Source organism: Condylura cristata, unplaced genomic scaffold (assembly GCF_000260355.1).
Source record: "Condylura cristata isolate star-nosed mole 26May11 unplaced genomic scaffold, ConCri1.0 scaffold00025, whole genome shotgun sequence".
In the NCBI taxonomy this organism is placed as follows: Eukaryota; Metazoa; Chordata; class Mammalia; order Eulipotyphla; family Talpidae; genus Condylura; species Condylura cristata.
The window spans coordinates 4,880,147-4,902,391 of NW_004567126.1; the positions used below are offsets into that span (position 1 = coordinate 4,880,147).

The window sequence follows — 22,245 nt, forward strand, 5'->3', positions numbered from 1 at the left end:
ACCAAAGAACACTTCCATCTAATAAATAACTCTGGGTTCAGTTGGTCCTTCTGGAAGAACTTTGCTTTCACTTTCTTCCCTTCCAGCACTGAAGCCTCCTCCTCCCAGCACATCCCAATTAAGAAGAGCAACATAAGCTAATAAAATGTACCTAGACCTGTGTTAAACAGGCTTTGCCTGCTGGCCTGCCGACCTAAAGTTTCTTATAAATAAAACAATTGTTCAGTCTTCAAAATAATTTAAATGCAGCACATACCTGAATCATACACTCTGATAAATACTATTTTACGAAGATAATGAAGGGCATTCCTTCTGTTCTTAAGAAGTCATACTTCAGCTGCCAACTCAAGGTTTGTAAGTCACTTCACAAATGAGCTGAGGGTGTAAATAAATAGTAAAGCCTAGACTGGGGCTAAATAAACCAAGAACCCCAATTAACACATAATGCTCATTCCACCCCAAAACTCAGATTTTAGAAGTGTTAAATCATGTTTCTGTTAGATTTTAATCCCCCCCAAAAAAAATGGGTTTTGCTGCCAAATTGCTAACCAGAAAGTTCAATTAGCTGGAAACCCCATTTCTGGATTCTTCTTGAATATTTTTAAATGCACAAGCTGTGAAGTCAGTCTATTACAAATCCTGAGTTAGCTACTTCCTAGTTATGTGTCAACCTCTCTGTGCCTTTATTTTCTCATTTGTAAAATGCGGGAGATAAGAACAGCTAAATTTGTAAAATACCTTTACCAGTGCCTGGTAAGTGCTCAGTAATTGTTAGCTAGCATAATGATCATCATAATACACTACCTACTTGAGTTAATAGATTGATGGACTTAAACCACTGAAAATGAAATAAACATGTACTGTTTCTCCAAATGCACTCAACATTTCCTAGAAGAAGTGACTCGTTAAAGATACTGCAAACAAAATAAAGATTGTGTTTCAGGAGGGTCAAGAGGAAGGCAAAAGTCTCTCTCTGGATATTGGTAAAAACAGAAAGAAACTAAAACCAACCAACCAAAAAAGCAATGATGACTAACAATCCTAGGAGTTACTGGTCCTCATAGCCTTTGTTTTGGACAAACAGAGATGAATGACAGTGAAGGCAGAAGAATTCTTAGGTTCCTTAGGATGCTGCTGCTAGCATTTTCCTGAGAGACCCTTCATGGAATATGTAGTGAGGAAACCAAAGGTACAGAAGAAGGGTGGGAGTCTATTGTATGGGCATTGTCCTTCTTAAAAGTCATTCTTACCCCCTAATGCATCATGGGACTGTTGGAAAGCACTCATAGAGTATGCTGCAGTCATTTCACTATGTACTTAGATTATATTAAAATGGTAGACTCAGATAGATGCAGATTGCTTCTGGTGACATTACTTAGGTGAAATATTGTCATTTGCAGTTGAGAAGGCAAACATTCACTGACTTCAAAATAATGATGAGCTCTATAAGGACCTTTCTTTGCATGAGTTGGCCTTTTATCAATGACATTTAGTCACCCTACTCTTTTAATTTTATCCTAGAAGAGAATAGTTAAGGATACATCTATCAACTTGCAACCGCTGTTTCTATTAATTTTGAAAGGGGGCGGGGAGTGGGAGGTTTTAGATTTTGAATGACTCCCATATATTTGTTGGGAAAACTGTAAATGCTCAAGAAGCCCACCCCAGGCCAATAGTTTTGGATTCACAGTAATTGCATACATTTTATTTAAAAATCCTCCCAAGCAGTATGTGCCTGTTACCTAAAGCGATGGAGCAGGCCCCAGTCTTATGTCTGATTCTAAACCTGGGCCTACAGTACAAGACATAGCACCTGCTGTGGCCTTTGCTCTGTCACTTTGCCATGCGATTCTAATGTAGTTTTACTTGAATAACATAAAATAACATATATAATGTTATTTATGTTATTTTCCACGTGAAGAACTCCTGTAAACCTTGCCGTTTTGAAACTCAGTGAGGCAGGCGTCTTAGACAAGCTGAAAAACAAATGGTGGTACGATAAAGGTGAATGTGGACCCAAGGACTCTGGAAGCAAGGTCAGTCGCTGCAGTTCGGGGCCTCCGCTCGTGTTCACAAAGCAGTAGATGGGAGCAATTGTCAGCAGTAGATGGAAACAATAAAAAGCCAGACACTTCTCTACCCACTGCCCAAATTAGAGGCTAATGTCATCAATTTCTGCCGCAGGGTATGTCTTTTCAAAACAAGGCAGTCTGCTCCCCTAACATTAAATTTTTTAAATAAAGTTAAATTAACAACCAAAAGTATCTGGAAAATAATAACAGTCCTTACATTGTCCTCAAATTTACGTACCACTAAAAAAAAATAGTGCCTTTTGGTTAGGTTTCTGTTTTGAAGGCAAAGACCATGAAATCAGTTATTTTAAGAACTGAGATTACCTCCAGCAGAAATGGAATACTGCTCACTAGTCATTTAGAATAAGAACTTATTAATATTAGTTAAATATATGCCTATTCAGAAGTTGTTACTGTCACCCTATTGCCAAGCATTCCACTTTAGTTTGAAGAGGCCCTCTGATGTTCTGTGCTGACAGAGTGTAACTTCCTGTTCTAGCCTATCAATGATTTTTTTTTTTACTATATCAATGTGATTAAAATCCTCAAACTCTAAGATGTCTTGTTAGTGAGTGCCTTCCAGAACAGAGTGGGAAACTATTGGCCTGATTCTGCTCAGTACATGTAGTGTTACAAATAGGTATATTTTTACTCTTGGGGAAAAAAAGTAATAATCAAAACATTTATACAGATGAATAGAATATAGTATCAGTTGCTAAAATCCATAAATGAGAATTCTTAGGATTTTTTATTTGCTGTTTTTCAGTATCTACTTTTACACAAATTTTTACCAACTATTGTTATTCTATGATATGAAACAGACTGTTTTAAATAACAGAAGCTAATTGAAGGAGACAAAGTAATGTTTCAGGGCTTCTCCCTATGTTTGAATCATTTTTGTCTGACTTTGAACCAGAGTGGAATGAGATGAGCTTGGCCATATAATGAAACAATAATATCAAATGCTTATGTGAAGTCAGAGAGAGATAAATAATTAATGACTGATGATTTTAAAAATGAAGTTACCCTAAAAATGTGGCCCAGTCAGCTAATGCCATAGCTAAGTGAACAGTGTACATAATACTATAGTTTGAATTGAACATTCTCCTAATAAAACTAAATGTCTTAATCACTTTTTGCACAAAACAGACAGCTGAGAAGAACACAGGGCAACCTGCAGGTAGTCTTTCCTCTTCAAGTAATGTTATGTAATATATGTATTCATAATTGAAAAAAGTCTGACTTCTTGTTATAATTATAGTATCTTGAATAATATGCTCAACTACTTAATTTATTGATAGAATATGTAAAATGTTAATTAAGCATTTTAAGTGGGAATGAAATCATATTTTTAAATCAATAAAAATAGTTATAAGTTTTCCATACATAATTTTTCAAATGACCATGGTCATTTGTGTATTTTTAAAAGTCACTTTTAAAGAGGGCTACCTAAGTGTGATCCAGTATAACTATCCCTAAACAGTTTATAATATGTAAAAGTGAAACACCCCAGACTATTTTCCATACAGATGTGACTGAAAGACCTAATAAAATGCAACCTAATACAGTATTTGCATGTATTTGGTAGGGAATGATGAAAAAATGTAAAGCTTCCATTTTAAAGACCCTTACTTCTGTAAGTAGGAAATGTTAGATTTATTCGAAAGAACCATCAGACATTAAAAATTAGTTTTAATGGAAGGAAAACAATAAGAGATCCCCTTCCCATGTAATTGGGTTTTAGTCGATCTTAACATAAGAAACCCAGTTCTGCCACCCTCTGTAAAAGTAGAAATGCTTACATATCACGAAGTATAGTGGTTTTTGTTGCATATTTGATAGTGATCAAATGTTACAAATGTTACTGAATGTAATTACACACAATTTATTGGTAATTGTCATCATGGTCCCAAGAGCTAAAAGTCTTGTGGTTAAATCCATAACACTACACCAGTGATTTCCACATGTTAATAACTTAAGGTTAAATTAAGTATTTACTTCAATGAACTGTTTGGATTTCATGTATTCTTTTATCCTGTCGCTTTGACATTCCCACAGTTAACCGAAGTGTCTTTATCCCCCCAGGACAAGACGAGTGCCTTGAGCCTGAGCAACGTAGCAGGAGTCTTCTACATTCTGGTTGGCGGCTTGGGCTTGGCAATGCTGGTGGCTTTGATAGAGTTCTGTTACAAGTCCAGGGCAGAAGCGAAGAGAATGAAGGTGGCAAAGAGTGCACAGACTTTTAACCCAACTTCCTCGCAGAATACCCAGAATTTAGCAACCTATAGAGAAGGTTACAACGTATATGGAACCGAAAGTATTAAAATTTAGGGGTAGGACTTAGAGCCTACAACAGTGATGGGTGATGCATCCTGTAACGTAGTGTTGTGACCTGTCTGTCCAGTGGTGGTATTGCTTGCTTCTAATTAGAGCTTGGTATTTTTGAAAACTTCAGTGCAAAGTGGTTCAGTTTTCTTTGGCTGCAGATGTACTGTTCGAAACTTTATGTTGCCAATAGATATCTGCATTGAAAGGATCAGAGAAACAAAAATCTCCAGACTTGCTCTGTGACACTGTTTAAACAATGTATTATCCTACCCAAAATTTGGAGGAAATTGCAAACTAGATCTGGGTTGCCTTGATGCAGACCAGGTTAATCGTCTAGGGAACAATCCAGGTTTAGAATAAGCACAAACATAGTAAGTATAAAACCTGCTTCAAAAATTATCAAAGCCTATACCGTGCTGTTGTTTATAAGGTGATTTTGTTTTTGGGCAAATGAGTTACATAAAAATTCCAAATCCAGATACTGTTTCATAGTGACTGTCCTCTTCTATTTTTAAAAAGTAATACCCTGCTATTTGTTCAAGTGGCACAAGTCTTTGAGCTAGACCTTTAGGCAGTAGTGACCGTCAAAACATTGACTACAATCCACAGCTATTTAGATGAAATTGAACTTTTCTATTCAGAGAAGCACTAAAGTGAATAGACATTTGAGGCAAAACAGTAGTTGCTCCATCAAAGGTGTCAATATATGTGTCCTTTAGGAAGGATGCAATAAAAGTTAAAAATTACAAGGTGTTATTACAGATATTTTAAATATTTCACTTGCTTCTAAGTAAGCCAAGTCAGTCCCTCACTCATATCCTGTTATCATGCCACATTTAAAAATTGTGAATGTTCAGTGAAATACAGGAGGTGAAGGTCAGTTTTTAAGAATTTAAATGTCTATTTTTTTTTTCCCTCTAATGATAGAAAGTGGTTTTAAAATGAGACAGAAAGCATCTGTAACTGCTCTTCCAAAAATCAGGTCTACAAAACTCATTTTCCAAAATTATATATAATAGGCAGCTGAACAGGCTGCTCATTCTCATTAGAATGATAAACGAGTCTTTGAACCCATAAGAGACATTCAGTGCTTAATGTACCCTAGAATCAAAAATCCAATATAATTTTCATAAGAGTAAGATATTCATCTGAGGTTATGCCAGGTAAATGTGCTTTATTTTGATATTTATTTATTACATAAAAGCTACTGAAGTATTAGTATCTTAAAACAAGAAAAAAAAGTCATCTTTTTTATCAAGAACTAATTGTTTTTATCTATTATCTAAAAATCAGTGACTGAGTATGACTGCACTTAGATAATCTCAAAGTGGTTCTTTCACAATAAAGTGGAAAAGAATTCAAAACAAAACCTTCAACTCACAGATATCTGAATGTTTTAATCATCTCTTCTAAAAGCAAATGAATGATGTCAAGTCTCTTGACCATTTACAGGAATACTTTCACTTAATATTTAGAGTTGAGAGATTTTCCCAATAGAAAAATATCTTTTTCTGACAGTTTTGAGAGCCAATTATTTGAACTTCATTGTAAGAGGAATCTTATGTCTTTTAAAAAATTTATTTTGGTGAACTCCTTGGTGGCCTAGGGATTAAGTCTCAGCACTATCACCACTGCTACATGAATTCGGTCCAAGGCCAGAGAACTGACCCACTTGGCACAGCAGATCTCCTGTCTCACACACGCTGCTCCCCTCAGCAGTGTATTTCAGTAGATCTGCCTTGTCTGCTTGCCGTTTTGTCTCTGTTGAATCCTCTCACTTCCTGCACCTCCAGCTTACACCAATTCCTTTATAAATATTTTTTTAATTTAATTTTACTAGTTCATTAAAGCTGACTTTCTTTGGCATAGCAAATGTTTTTCAACCATCAGTAAGGTCCAAAGACAAGGAAGCACAGAAAAGAAACGAATACTAGAAAATTCTAAAAAGATACACATCATGGCTTATACAAAGCTATGGGAAAGGTGCTAAAAAGATTATTTAACAAATTGTGTATGTTTAAATTACATGTTTTGGGAGTCAGGGCCAGGCATTCCAGTTCTTCACATGAATTGCCTTTGGAGTTGGGGTTGAATATTTTAGGCAATAAATTTCAAATTAAAATAAAACATTTATATCCATATGACTTTTTTTAAAAAAGATTTATTTATGCACACAGAACTGGCGTACAGGCCAGAAGTGAGAGGATTCACCAGAAACAGAGTAGGAAGCAAAACAGGTAAATCTACTGAAGTACACTACTGAAGGGAGCAGAAGGCAGGTGAGGAGAGGTCTGCCACACCATATGAATCACTTTTGGGGCATGCTGAAGTGGCTTTAGCTTCTTAGTGCTGTGCTTTAACCTGCTGTGCCACCAGGGAGGGCCCCCATATGACTTTTTTAAAGACTAAATGTCATTCAAGGTAAATGAAATGGTGTATACCAGTGGAGAAGGACTTGAGAGTGAGGTGCTTTTAACTCACCCCCTTATTCAAAGTTTTTTTCCTTTCTAAAGTATTGTTGGCTATTATATGATTGGTAATTTAGAAAACATGAATCCTGGAACTCAAAAAAAAACTACAAAAACCTGAAACCTGGACCCTCCCTGGTGGTGCCCAGGTTAAAGTGCAGCACTACAAGCTAGCCACAGCCACTTCAGTGTTGAGTTCAATCCCCAACCCTGGAGGTGACCCACATGGTGCAACAGACCTCTCCTGTCTTGCCTGCTGCTCCCCTCAGCAGTGTACTTGGTCCAGCTTCCTGTTCTACTCTCCACTCTCTCTGGTGAAACCTCTCACTGCCCCTGTACCTCTGGCCTCCATCCCAGTTCTGTATACATAAATAACTAAAAAATCTTAAGTAAATAAATAAAACTGAAACCTTCAATATATGGTAGAATATTAATGACCAAAGAGGTCATAGCTATTAGCACAATAATCCAACTAGTCCCAGACTATACAGAAACTTATAAAAGTGTTTTCCTAGTTTGAGCAGGCTTAAGAGGCTCATGTCAAGATTAATATAAATGACACTTTAAGGAAGAAGAAGATACAAATATAGAAAATAAGAATGCTGACAACTAACATTGCTAAAATTGAAAAAAAGATTTATTAACAAATAACTGTGTTAATTGCATTAATCTGTAGAGAAGAGATGACTTGATAGTCCATGGAATCTTTCCAGCTTTGCATCTTTTTCTTTCCTCAAAGTCAAAAAAAAAAAAGGAAACAAAGATAGATTTGAAGGCAAAAGCTTCCAAAAAAATTACTTCAGGGAATCATAGTGATTTCATTGATTGTATTTTAGTGTTTCCTTTATAAAAATAAAAAATAAAAACTAGTATAGTTTTAAAAATAATTATCTATTTTGTTTAGTATTAAATGTTGAAATGTAATCTGAAGAAACAGTAAAGACTTTCATACTTTCATCTTAATTTATTTTAATATAGTGATGAGTAGATCTTCTGCTGAGATTATACTTGACTTCTAATTAGGAATTTAAGTGCTAATTTTTGAGTGTTCAGTAAAGCAGAAGTATAATGCCCTTGGCTTTTTATCACAAATATGTCACTGACTAGAAATTTGACTTCACCTTTCTTCAGTTAACAGGTTACCTAGCCTATAACTCCTTTTCATTATAATAGTTCTAATTACTAACTTTCTTCACTTTTTATATAATTGCTCTAATATTTAAATCCCAGAGCAGAATTGATACAGGGCTAGAAATTCCTAAAGTATCAGGCAAACTTAAACCACAACAGAAAATGAAGCTACATCGTGAGTTTTGAGAAACTTATGCTTTGAACCATAACATCTCATTTACCTCATTTTCCTCCCAAGTTTATATTAAAATTCAGCTACTAGAAAGAATCTAAAGGCAATGAGTGAACAGTAATTAAATTTCCATAATAACACTGCAAGTTTCTCCTCTGAGTAATATTATTATGTACTTCTTAATAGGACAGAGAACAGGAATTTAATGAGATTTTCAAAGGCCTGACCCCATAACCTCAATCTGGGAAGTTCCCAAGTGATGGCAGGTTATCAGAACATGCCTCCTTTAAAACGCCCACTTTAAGCACTTAAAGCTTCTTAAAATGTGAGCCTTCCCTACCAAAATAGGAACAGAGAGAACTTCATTTGCTGTTCTGGATCATGTCTATAACGGGTGTGAATGAATGAAGCATCTGGATAGATCGTGTTCTGAAAACAGGAAGATCTGTCATGAACAGTCTCTACAGTTTGTTTAGACAATGCCTAACAATTTTAAGAGTATAATCATGAAGCTGTAAAGATATTTTCTAAGACAAAAATTGAAATAATCGTGCAAACCTCAAGGAACCTTTTGTTGGCCTAGAAGTGCAAGTAATAAAATGCAGCAAGTTGAAAGATGTGGCCTGGCCAGATTTGTTCAACAAAATCCAGTTTTATGCTTTAAAAGCATGAGTTCTTCAACAGGCAGGGCGAATAACTCTAGACTGCCTCATAAGTGGTTAGTCTTATAAGCAGCTTTCCTCCTTATAAGCAGCATTCATATGACTGAAAGAATATGGAAAAAATGCAGATGTCTAATTATTAATATTTTGGTGTTTGTTGTGTCATACATGTTGAAGAAACAGGAACATCGTAACACTCCACATTCTTTCTGTTTCCTTTTCCATGCAACCCAGCTGACTTTTTCTGAAGCCATAAGAAACAAAGCCAGATTATCCATCACTGGGAGTGTGGGTGAAAATGGCCGCGTCTTGACGCCCGACTGCCCAAAGGCTGTTCACACTGGAACTGCAATTAGACAAAGTTCAGGATTGGCTGTCATTGCATCGGACCTACCATAAAAACCAAAAAAATAATTGAGTGCCTTAATTAAACTGTGTTGGTGACTGATGGACACGCAGCCCTGAGGGACACGCCCGATGTGGGTCTTCGCTAAACCAATCCTTTGGCTGAGAGCGGGAGTCGTCCTAATGCGCCCACATCAACAGCAGCAACGTGCATGAGCTCAGCTCGGAAACCCAAAATCAGATTTTATATCAGGAAACTCACCATTTAGGTTTTTTTCGGGGCGTGGGTGGGGGGGCTGGGATGGGTGTATTAACAGCAGCAAATTTCACTCGAGTGGACTTAAAAACTAATCAGACTTGCGAGTTAGCGCATTAAACTGTGAAGTTATTGCTCAGAAAAGCCTTTGTCATCACCACAAGGGATAAAATAGCTATAGACGTCAATGAACATGCTAACCTGTGTCTCCAGAACACCCATATATTCCATGGAAGACTATCCAGCTGAGAAAACAGTCACTAAACTGTGATAAGGAAATAATAAACAAACATGTAAATCCTGTGAAAAACAAAATTTAAAGGAAGTATTTACACTTACTTTGGAGAAAAATACTGAAACATGCTTGCTTTTTAACTGACGTAAATTCAGTAGAGGACAACACAATTCTTTTTTCTAACCATCTTAGGGAACAATACATTGCAATAATTGATATAAATGCCATCACTGTAATAAACTTTAGAGACTTTTTTTTATAAAAGTTGTGGGTCATCTTGTCTGCTGTAATCTTCACTCTGTCACAGAATCGCTGTCCACAGATCGTATTTGTCTCACGACCAGGAACAAACAAAACGAAGACAACGCTAACATAAGCTCATCAGTCTGCCATGTAGAATCAAGAGACTACGGGTCACTCCTGTTATCAACATTATTTATAATCCTGTTCTGTGTACAAAATTGTGGTTTTTGTACCCACCAAAAAGAATAAAATGACAGATGTTCTTACAGTATCTACAGAGCTCAAGGTTTTTTCTTATGATAAAAGCTATTTGAGAAATTATAGGACTGTAGGAGAGATGGAGAAGTCAACTGGTGGGCCACATTGGAAAATGTAGCTACTCTTTACTATTTTTTGAGACCACATTGCCCTCTTTTAACAGATCTTTCACTTGTTAAGTGGGTTCAACTGTCAAAGATGGAGGATTTGAATGGGGAATCATTGTCCTAATGGTAACATATCCTATTGTGTTAAAATTTTACTTGACTGTATTTGACTGCATAAAATATTGTGTCTCTTGGGCTTCTGTATCCCACTCATTATTCCAATTAGATTTTTTGAAGGTACTAATAATAGTTCAGGTAATGAACAAATGAAGACTTAGTCCATATTTTCAAATAGAAATTGTGAAGAAAATAATATTTATAATAATTACTTTAGGTGATATATGAGTTAAATTAGTATGGTTCAAAAATAACAGATTTGGATCATTCAAAAATAAGCAAGTACTATCATATAGATAAACATCAAGATCTTGGCAGGAAGCACAATTTAGGTTGATTTTGAGGCTGGTTTTGAAGTATGAGCTGCATTTTTACAGGTGAACAAAGTGTTAAGAGCCATCAAAGATGAGCAGTGGCCCAAACCATGCATGCCAATGGCTTATTTAGGGAATGTATGTGACACGAGGGGCTGGAGGGAGTAAAGGGTATGATATCATGGAAGATGAAGTTGGAAAAGGGAAGAGGATGACCACATTGTTTCAACTCTTAAAATTACCATCTTCTATTCAATCTCTGTGCTGCATCAATCTTTAAACATACAAATCTGACAACACACACACACACACACACACATCCCTCAGAAAAAGTTCCAAGCTCCAGTAAAACAAATTATGAATTGACTCTCTTCCATTACTTCTCTCGACTCCACCCAACCTCTCCCACCAAGTAAACTTCAGAAGCAGCACATGGGACACACCATGTATTTTGTTGTATTTCCTCCATGCATAACTCTTACCTGTCTCCTTTTTACGGGGCTAACTCATGCTCATCCTTCAGTACTCAAATTGAATTGTACCTGCCCTGGGAAGATTTCCATGACTGTCACCAACCCTTGCCTCTGAGACTGAGTTAGGTATCCTTCTAATGTTTTCTCCCATCATAGCACTTACCATACTGCATTGTAATTGCCTGTGTACTTGTCTGTATAACTACTAGACTGTAAGCTCCTTGAGGGCAGGGACTGTGTCTATCTTGTTCAGTTGTGTCCCCAGCACCCAGCACAGTGCCTGGCATATTGTAGGTGCTTAATAAATATTTGTTGAATGAATGAGTTAAGAGTGGTGCTTCAATAACAACAAAAAGAGGGAGTGACTATAGACAATGACAATGAAAAATCTTAGCTTGAAAGGAGTGTGCTGTACCATGCTGGCCACAGGGGGAGCACCAGATTCTGGTCAGTAATGAATGCAAGAGTTTAAAGCTTATGCTTTCATTGGCGCTTTCCTGGATAAAGGTAAGGCAGGAAAAGGTAAACATCTTAGGGATGGTGAGCTTAAGATCAGTGAACTCTCAGCTGGTACAGGCCATAGGTTGATTTAGTTAGGGCAAGTAGTGGATTGGTGTTTTAAAAGGTGGTCTTGTGAGGGGATACAGTCATGACTGATTGGTTTGCATTTAAAAGGCAAGCTCCTGACCAAGGCTTCCCTATGTCTAAAAATTGGCTGAACTTCTTGCCAGTAGTATTTCTTCAAAGAATTCTGATGGAGCTGGAAGGAATTATGCTCAGCAAAATCAGAAAGAAAAATAAAAATATTAAGTAGTCTCGCTTAAATAAATGTAGAGAAAACAAAGAAGGAACCAGAAAGAAGAAAAAGAACTATAGTAAAGTAAAAATCAAAATTATCAGGCAACTATAAACCAGATTTTCTGGAGGGGAGGAGAAAGGAGAAGGACCAGGACAGGGGTGGGAAGATCACAAGGGATTATGGTGATGGTGCACAGGTGAATTGGTGGGAATTTCTCCAGGAAACCATACATTGTACAAAGGTGGTGATGTAATGGATATATTTTAAAAGTTAAAAAAAGGCTTACCAGGCCCTCCCAGGTGACACAGCGGGTTAAAGCACAACACTGAGAATCTAAAGCCACTTCCACATGAGTTCAATTCCCACATGCCCTGGAGGAGATCCACATGGCATGGCAGACCTCTCCTGACATACCCACTGCTCCCCTCAGCAGTGTACTTCGTCCATCTGCCTGTTCTGTTCCCCACTCTCCTTCTGGTGAACCCCTCACCACCCCTGAGCCTCTGGCCTGTACCCCAGTTCTGTATGCACAAATAAATAAATCTTAAAAAAAAAAAAAAAGCATACCAACGACCAAAAAAAATTGGCTAAACTTGGGAGGTTGCAATCTCTCCCTAGTCAAGGTCACAAATGCTAGAGTACTAAGGATTCATAAAATAAGGAAACAGAGTTAATTCCTGCAGTAAATGGATGCCAAATAGACATAAAGCCTAATAAAATGGGAGAAATTCAGATTCATAAATCTGAAAATTCAGTGAGTAGCACGTAAGGTTTGATCCAGCAGTTCAAATGACGCCATCAATGACTCAGCTTCTTGCTCTGTATTCTGCCTTTGCTGACAGGCTCCACACAAAGGTTTCCCAACTGCACTTCTCAAGACAGCGGTGATGTTTTCTACTCCAGTGAACCAACCAGATCCATCCACCAGGGACAGGACTAAGAAACCCAATACTTTTCAAAGACCGGAAAGGTATAAACCTTGTTTTTCAGTCTCTTCCAGAAATTTAAGATAGCTCCACTCAAAAATTATCTTAGCTATACTTATAGCTCACTTCTAGAAAATCTAAAACTACACATTGCAAATCCAATGCATATCACATTGTACTTAAGTGGCATTTTATAATTCTACATATTTTTTAAAATATTTTCATTCTAGAAGGGCAACAATAAAGCCAGGGCATCATGCCCATTGTACAAAAAAGGAAAGCAAGTCATGGGGCGAGTTAAATGGGAACAGTAGTAAGTGTCAAAGCCACACACTTTAATACTATTCTAGAGCTCCTAGGCCAAAATCTTGGGACACTGTATGTGTTGTTCAGGCCTTTAGAGAATTAAATGGGAGAAGCACTGAATTATTTTCTCTAAAATTATGCATAGCATGACTGGTTTCGTGGTTGGCTTGGGAATAACGGATGTAAAGCACATAGTATACAGTGTCCAACACAACACTCAGTCCCCTGCCTGGACTGACCAAGGGCAGGGATCTTTTGCACACTTGACTCAACCCTCAAATCCTTGAAATACTTTAAATGCAAATCACTTGAAATGATAGCTTTTCAGTTAGTACAGGCCAATTTTATTTCTACAGTAGAAGCATTTATTTCAGTTATAGAAAAATAACACTTTTTGAAGTCAAGGTAACTAAACAGGAATCTATTTTTCCTTATATATTCATACTCAAGTATCACATATGAATTTAAGACATTCTTAAATTAAAAGGGAACAAATGCAGAATCAAGGTAGCATCGGTCAGTAGAAGAGATGTAATTAAAGCTACATTATCAGCCCTGAAAACCAGAAAATACAAAGTGATCTTTGTGCACAACTTTCAACTTTAGGATGCATTCGAATCACCTGGATGGTGGAAAAAAGCACCGTGAGGGACTGAAGGCAAAGCAACAAGTTAAGAAAGTCCTTGGTTTCAGAGCAAATACCAAAGGGATAAAGATACATACTTCGTTCCTCAGGAGCGAACAAAGAAAAAATACACCAAGATATTTGAGACCAGCCATTTACTAACTGTGTGACTTCTCTAAGCTCTGGGATCAGGAATAATAGATACGACTCTCAAAAACTGTTCTACAGGTTAGGTCAGATAGTATGTGATAAGTGTTTCCTAATGCCTAACACACAGCTCCTATCATTATTGCATCATCATCATCATCTGACACAGAGGACATTCACCCCCCCTCCCCCAGCCCCACTCCCTACATATCTAGTATTTATTTTTAAAAATCAAAAAATCACTCACTGCGTTCATGTTCATAAGACTACTGATAACACTTTTATACTGGTGTCATTTTTTTCTAGCTTCAACCACCCACGTAAGATTCAGTAAGTGGTTGAAATGACAATTTTTGTATCTAAACTAAGACAATGAATTCAAAGAAAGAATTAAAGCTCGAAAATTTTAGGTTGCTTCAGAAGCATCAATAGCTAGATGAATGAACGGCTTTCTGAGTGGCCCATTTTAGACAATCTCAGCTACTTCCGTAATTTTCTGAATCTCAGTTTACGTATAGATGGAAAATATGGGACTAGAACAGCTAAAACCTTCATTCCTTTTATTCAATATGCTGCACAGTAACATTCAGAGGTAAAGTTTTTGGCCGTTTAGGTAACTACCCATATAAACATCTGGGTTTTTAATATTTGGACACGATAAAAAGCTACAGAGGTGCACAGGCAGGCAAAGATGGGGTTTCTCAGCCTCAGCAATACTGACATTTGGGTTGGGTACGTCTTTACTGTGGAAGGCTGTTCTGTGCATTGCTGGTGTGACCATCCTTGACCTCTTATCTACTACATGCTAGTAGCAACTCCCCGCTTCCCAGTTTGACAACTAAACATGTCTCCAGATATTGCCCAATGTCTTCTCGGTGCTCAAATCACCCCCGAAACACTGAGCTGACTTTACATAGACATAGTTGTAAAGCCTGGGTCCACAGATTATACAACACTCTATGTAACATTACTAATTTAAAGAGTGCAGCGCAATAGTGTCTGCTATACTGTTTATGCTAGGGCACATATCTTTATATAATATACTATTTTAGCATACAGTTATCCACACATAACTATCTTTTTCCTATTGAAAACACTGACATTAGACAGGAAGAAATCTGCTAATCCTGCAACCATTTTCACTATTACCTGATATAGAGAAAGCCTATGGTTTACATTTACTACATGGAGACCTAGCTAAATCACTGCAAGTGTCCTTCCTTCTGAATTCGAAGTCTCTCTTTCTCTACTTGCAACCGTTCCTTTTCAATCTGTAGCTTCTCCGACTCAAATTTCAAGAACTGCAGCCTATCCTTTTCCAGCTGCAATCGTTCTCGCTCAAGTTTTAACTTCTCTGTTTCTATGTCCTGCGGCTGAAGTATGGACTTCTCTCCTGGGCCGAGTTCGCTTTCCAAAGATGGCTTCTCTGCGCTGACAATCTGCAAACGCAGCTTCTCTCTCTCGATCTGCAGCCGCTCCTTCTCCAGCTGCAGCCGCTCATGCTCCAGGTCGAGGTGCCGCAGCCTCTCCTTCTCAATCTGCAGGCGCTCCTTTTCCACCTGCAGTCTCTCAGCCTCGATATCCAGGCGTCGCTTCTCCAACTCCAGTTTCTGTTTCTCTATGTTGACAAGCAAATGGGGCTCGTCATATGCAGACCTTGATGGTGTTGAGTTAAGAGTGAAAAACTCATCGATGTGGGGGAAATCCGGAAGTTCATTTTCCCTTCTGGAATCGGGTATGACTGATGACAGCATTTCTTCTTCCTCTTCAATCTCAAACTAAGAGACAAAAGCAATTTTCAGTATTTCTACTTCACAGTTATCAATGTGACTAAACGTTTCTTAAAAGTTTCTGGTATCCCTTGAGTACACAGTAACATTTAATTTGAATTCTGAATAATATTTACATTGAATTACCTAAAGTCATTGATGCCTATTAGGATCAGTGTGTTGGGGGAGAAAAAAGGGAAAACCAGAGGGACTTCGGTATGCACCACATTTAAGTCAGCTTGACTTGTCAATTATTCCTGAGCTCTAATAAACTCATATCAGACATGAAGACATAGGAAGGAAAAAGTGCTCACAGACTAATATTTACCTCAGGACTCTGGGGGTCTCTTTCTTCCTCTTCCACTTTGACTTCAGTTAACGATCCACCTGCATCCCTGAAATCTGCCACATTTTGCCAGTCAAAATTTGTATCATTTCGGAATCCAATCTTTTCATCTATCTCTTCTGTGAGAGAGTCATCTAAATCCGATGTGGGAAGAGGAAATCCCGAACCAACCAACTTAATGTTTGCCTTCATCCTCTTCCTCTTCATCAGCGCTCGCCAGTCGAGGTATCTCCTCTTTACCTCCGTCCCAGTCCTCTGCTCTCCTTCCCCAACAGCGTTCACACACTGCGCTATCTCCTCCCAGGCCATCCGTTTCATCACATTAATTGTTGTATTGAGCTGCTTGGAAAAAATAACTTCTTTCCTTTTTGTAATTTCTTTCAAAAGGGTTTGAGTTTCTTGAACACTGAAATTGCTTTTCCTTTTTCTTTTCAACTGCTTCATTTTTGAAGATTCAAATGCAGTTTTTATAGTAAGAGGAGGTACGAAAGGAATTTGAGGGCAGCTACAAAGCACAAAAACCAAAGACAATCCCTGTTGGCAATTTGCTTAAATCTGCTTTCGGTTCATCTAGAAGCACCAGCAGGCTGATAATTCCTAAAGAGAAAAAGTAAAGTATCAATCAACCTGCTACTTCTGCAATGTGCGATGTACTTCAACCCAGTAAGCAAGATAAACTTCTAAAAAGATTTCTAGCCTACAATTCTTGCCTCTGCCAGCACCACAGTCCAAGCTACCATTACCACTCACCCGGGCTGCTGTACAACTCCTAACTAGTAGACTGTCACTATTCACTCTTCACCCACCCTCTGCTTCTCCAGCTCCTTCTCTTACTACAGCAGCTCAGCCTCTCAATTCTGACTATATAGATCTTCTTTCACTCATCTGTTCTTGTCAAGCTCTTTCCTTGCTCAGGTTTTTACACACAGTTCCCACTGCATAGGCAATGGATTGCTCCCTCCTTGGCCTTTTGAATTCCATTCTCACTGAATGTGAAATATCAGCATATAAATAATTTGCTAACTACACAGTCAGTTAATTGGCATGAGTTACATATAGATCCCTTTATGTCACATCTCTTTCCCTTTTCATTAGCAGCTATATAAATGTGTTGCTAAGTTTTGAGACATTAGACTTTCAAATGAAGCAGGTTTTTATATGAAAGGTTTAGATAAAATTACATTTATATATATGCAGAAAACTCATCAAAGTTTCAACTAGGTTAAGTTTTACTATCATTTTCTCTCTCAATACTTTAATATCTGCCAATTTCAAAATTTTACTAGCAGGAAAAATATTTCTCTTGAAGTCCATAATACAAATATCACTAAAGATATAGCAATTAAGTAAGGGTACATTTAATTAGAAAATGCCTAAATATTTTTGTTTTACAACTTAAGACAATACAAATTTCCTATTTCTAAACTTCAGTATCTTTTTTGTTTCTGGTCAGTCATGTGGAATAACCATCTCCTGAATGGCCACTGGCTCCTGACAAGGAATCTGAGGGAACTAAAAATACAAAGAGCAAAACATAAATGCTCAAAAAATCATCAGCAATTTGGTGGCATGCACAAGGTAAAGATGCAAAAGCAAAAACAGAAGATTGTGCATGAACTATTTCTAAAGCTGAATTCCAAGATTTCTCAAGATAACTAATAAAAAGTACTAATTAAAATAATCAGCTTGAGTAATAATTTAATAATTGATCTTACCCTAGCCAGATACTGCTTGATCAGCCACATCTCTTGTCACTAGATATACGACATTTTTTTTTTTTTTTAAATTAAAATGCAGATGCTGATTCAGTAGGCCTGGTAGGGTTAGTGATTCGACATTCCTGACCAGCTCCCAAATGATGCTAATGCTACTGGTCCTTGGATTACACTTTGGCAGCAAAAGTCTATCCTGAGCAGCAATGTCCAACATAAACATATATATTGTTTACATATATTAGTAAAAACTTCTAGAAGAAGGGCCTCTTTGGTGGCCTAGGAGTTAAGTCTCAGCACTATCACGCCCATGGCCTGAGTTTCATCCCTGACCAGGGAGGTGACTCACATTGATGCAGCAGACCTCTCCTGTCTTACCAGCTGCTCCTCTTAAAGTGTATTTCAGTAAATCTGGTTGTTCTGCTCCCCAGTCTATCTCTGGTGAATCCTTTCACCCCCTCCCTGTACTTCTGGCATACACCCCAGTTCTACACAGACACACAAATATATAGTATCCACGGTAAAGCAAAAATGAAGCAGCAAAACAAAGATGAAATTAACTTTGACATTTTAACGAACCCATATATTCAATGAATTACCATTCCAAAATGTAATTAATATATAAAAATAAATAATCAAATTTCCATTCTTGCTTTTTCCACAAAGTCTTTGAATGCAGCATTATGTGGTTAGAGCACATCTCATTGTGGTTAAAGCATACTAGAACAATTCAAGAACTCAATAGCACACATTTGTACAGGTCTACAGCACATTAAAATGACCTCAGAGATTTTTAAAAGTGCCTCATCAATTAATATAATCTTTGGAACATGGTTATACATTGAGAGTTTATAAAGAGCACTTGAGCAGAACTCAGTGTTCACACCACTGGCTACTAAAAGTACTAATTAAAATAATCAGTACTTTTGATCTTGCCCTCAGCAAGATTAGCCATGTCTCTTGTATACACAAAGTTAACTGAGTGAGGTGATGGATGTGTCAATTATCTGGATCTTAGTAATCATTCCACAACAGATATCCCGTTGTACACATTCTGATTGTCATGACAGAATGCCTTAGGAATCATCCAAGTATTCCACCAGCCCGTCCTCCCATGACCGCTGATCTTTTGCCTCGGCAGTAAGTTTCAACCTGAAGACTTGGCTTAGATGTCTAGTTGTCCAACCCTTCCAACTCTTATGTTTGTGTTATAAGCATTCACTGTCAGAAATATTATAATCATTTATTTTGCAATAGAGCCAATAAGGGATCAATGATCAACTACTACTCCTACTATTAAGTAAGTTTTAATCTACCTAAACATATCACTTAGTGGATCCACTAAGTGAATATTCTTTATTGGTTGATAATGTAAATATATGTGAAGTACATTAAGTTCCAATAAAACACTGTACAAGTTCAGAAAGGAGGAAAAATATATGGAGGGATCATGGAAGGTTGAGAGTAAGAATTAGCATTTGATTTGGACCTTATAAAACAAACAGAAATAAAAGGAAAAAAGAGGAATAAAAGTTGGAAAACCATCTGAGATCAAATGTCCCTGAGTCTTTAGTGGAGACTCTGAAGACACTGAAGTGCACATATTATTGAAATTCTAGCATCTTAATTTTTATATCAAGGCAATTTTACTGAAATGTATAAATTGTAAAAAATATATCAAAAATATATCACAAAATAATAAAACTATCATTGCAAGAGTCAAGAGAATCCTAATTTAGGCAAATATTGATCAGCAGATTTTGAGCTCATAGAACCTGAGGTCATTTTAGCAACTGGATTAAATTTATTGCTACATGACAGAAATAACCCATCCTTTTAAAATGAGCCCTTAGTGTATTTTTAAAATTTTGGCAGCAGTCATTCTTTGCATAGCCTGTCTTCCCCCATCTGTTACTATACTGGTTGTCTTCCCGTCTACAGAAATACAGTAGTTGCAACCTCTAAACTTCAGACCTCTCATTTTCAAGCACAGGCAACAACCATTTTCCTGATCCCATCACAGGAAGTAGTGATTACTCTTCATTAGCTGAAAATAGATGTGAGTGTGGTTCACTTACGCAAAACTATGTGAAGAACAAGTCCCACCACTGGCATACTGTAACTGGACAATTTTCCTGCAAGGGCTAACACTTGAAAATGACATTCCTACACGGCAGAATTAGGAGAACTGAGTAAAATCAAGCAGTAAATTCTGCTCCATATTTATTACAGACATAATTTATTACACCGTTATAAATTTATAATACATTAATATATGTAAATTCACTAGGCAGTCCAAGAAAAGCATGAGAAATCCACAAACTTCTCATCCCCACCCCAATTCTCTGTAAAGTGTAAGTGGTCCGCCACCGTATTCTCAGAGAAGATCCACTTCTCTACCGAAGAAGATGCTATTTCCTAAAACTTGCGGTAGTTTAGTAACTAAGTTTATGAAAGTACCTCGCTTCAGACCGCCTCCTTCGGCACGACTGAGCAACAGCCCCTCCCCGGGAGGATCAAAGGTTCCCGGGATCCTGGGGTGAGGGGCGTGCACCTGACGCGGGCAAGGCGCGCTGGCTGCACCAGCTAGGACTTGGACAACCTGGAGGACAATCCTCTCTCCGGGTGGATATCACAGCCCCGAACTGTTGCCCAGAAACTGCCCCAGCCTGGCTGGGGAGGCTTGGCCCCGCTCCTCCTCCCCCGTCAGGTGGCAGCCGCCAAGGGTACCTCTGCCTAAAGTCCTGGTCCGTCTACGCCGCGAAGCCAGGGCCAAAGCCAGCTGTGGAGCGCCACCACCTGCCGCTGGTCCCGCCAGGACCCTCCCAGCTGCGGAAACAACCCCCGTCCGCCAAGCAGCCTCCTCCCTGTTGGCCTCGATCGGGACAGAACGGCTCACCTGCGACCCCGGCTGCACCTCTGCACGGTCGCCTCGCTGGGGGGTAGGAAAAATGATACTTCACTGGGTCCCCGCCCACCAGCTTCGCCCGCCCTCTCCAGCTACCCATTGGCTAAAAGGACTGCCGCTCGTCCAGTGAGGCTTTACCATTGGTCCAAAGGGTGTTGCCATTCTCTCTGAGGGCACGCCCCAGGTCTGGCCTCACAATGGGAATCGAATCCCAAACCGGTTCCGGGTTAGTGCCCTGGAATCCCGCCCCCATGTGATTCGTGGCCTCCAAGCTGGGCTCTCTGTCTTTGGCGTGCGTCTCTGTCAATCATACAAGTCCTAGGAATGGATTGGCCTCTGGCGATCATCCTGCTGCGCTGCTCCGCCTGATTGGGACGCTGGTCGCGCCATCTCCAAACTCTATTCCTGTCCTTGACCCTCACCTGTTAAAATAGGCTTGGGTGGAGGTTGGGGCCGGGCGTTGCCCCAGCGGGTTCCTTACATACTAGCAGTCCCCTCCACCAACTGATGCATAATTTGTTCGCAGCCATTCCTCTGAGACTGCCTAAGCTAAAAGTCTCCACTGACTTTTTTTTTTACTACGTGTCTCTTCTCAGTCCTTGTCTCCTCAGAAGACGTTCGACTTTTTCAGTTTTTTTCTGTAAGATGTGCCTCTCTTCAGTCCTTCCACTTTTTCTGACACTTCAAATTCACGTTTTAATCCATCTGTTCTCCTATTGCCTCTGTTTAACTTCATTCCCCTGAATTTTTTCAGCAGCCTCCTAAGTGACTCCCAGTATTGCGCTTGCCCCACTTTCGTCCATTCTTCACTGTAATCAAAGTGGAGAGCTTAAGGTTCTTTGCTGGAATCTCATCTGATAAAGCACTAACTCCTACAGGTTTCTCCTCTTCCTTGAGGCTTCAAGTCATCAGCCTTCCCCCTTTTCCTTCTTCCTTGCCCCATTTATTTTGTTTCTCTCATTTCATAGATTAGAGGAGTGGCTTTCGTACTTAGTTTACATTGTATTGTTTCCACCTGTAAAGCTTTCTCCCTGCCTTTCTCCAACTAGGGTTCATTTGAGGAGAAATTTCCTGAAGGAAACATTCCTTTCCATTCACCCTACCTCTATGTAGGGTGAAGTAAGTTGTTCCTATAATGTAGATTTAAAGGAAAGACATGCTTTGCTAAACTTGAAATTCAGTTAAATAACTGTTACTAAAATAAATAGATAATGCAATGTTGGCATCATCTGTTTTCCCTGCTGAATCTGCCACCCCTACTCCTGCATGATTTAATCACGCTCTCCTCTGACTGTTCTCATCGCGTGTCCCACGCAGGTGGTTCAGATTATTCACAATTGTAATTTCATTACCTACCACAGTGTAGACAATAATACTTAAAGTTTTAGTAAAGAAAATCATGGAATATTTTGGACGAATGGTCACCCTTTATGAGCTATTCCTATAGAAACTCTAATTCATAAAATAAGAATTAACTACGTCCTATTTGGCCATAATCGATTTAATATCATGGAGTTTTTACTTAG

At 38.4% G+C, this 22,245-nt stretch overlaps 2 protein-coding genes across 4 annotated transcripts in view; one reads left to right on the forward strand and one right to left on the reverse strand.

The window, feature by feature from the left end:
* The window catches only part of GRIA4 (glutamate receptor, ionotropic, AMPA 4), a 337,046-nt gene extending 325,542 nt beyond the window's left edge, over positions 1-11,504 (forward strand). Inside the window, exons 15-17 of one of the 2 annotated variants that reach the window (XM_004689061.1) lie at positions 1,922-2,036; positions 4,158-4,292; positions 9,068-11,504. In XM_004689061.1, the coding sequence (XP_004689118.1) occupies positions 1,922-2,036; positions 4,158-4,292; positions 9,068-9,232 (415 nt within the window). In that variant the 3' untranslated portion in view covers positions 9,233-11,504. Of the gene's footprint in view, positions 1-1,921; positions 2,037-4,157; positions 4,406-9,067 lie in introns of both variants that reach the window. The other variant, XM_004689063.1, reaches the window with a different exon arrangement.
* A 2,670-nt stretch (positions 11,505-14,174) lies between these two features.
* Positions 14,175-20,746, reverse strand: MSANTD4 (Myb/SANT-like DNA-binding domain containing 4 with coiled-coils). 2 transcript variants are annotated; one of them, XM_004689065.2, is made up of 3 exons: positions 20,711-20,746; positions 16,082-16,696; positions 14,175-15,762 (listed from the first exon to the last, which is right to left on the reverse strand). In XM_004689065.2, the coding sequence occupies exons 2-3, from the start codon at positions 16,541-16,543 to the stop codon at positions 15,187-15,189; spliced, it is 1,038 nt and encodes a 345-aa protein (XP_004689122.1). In that variant the 5' UTR covers positions 16,544-16,696; positions 20,711-20,746; the 3' UTR covers positions 14,175-15,186. The 2 variants fall into 2 exon arrangements, with proteins under 2 accessions (XP_004689122.1, XP_012584796.1); XM_012729342.1 differs by lacking the exon at positions 20,711-20,746 and adding an exon at positions 20,542-20,598.
* Positions 20,747-22,245: the final 1,499 nt, after the last annotated feature.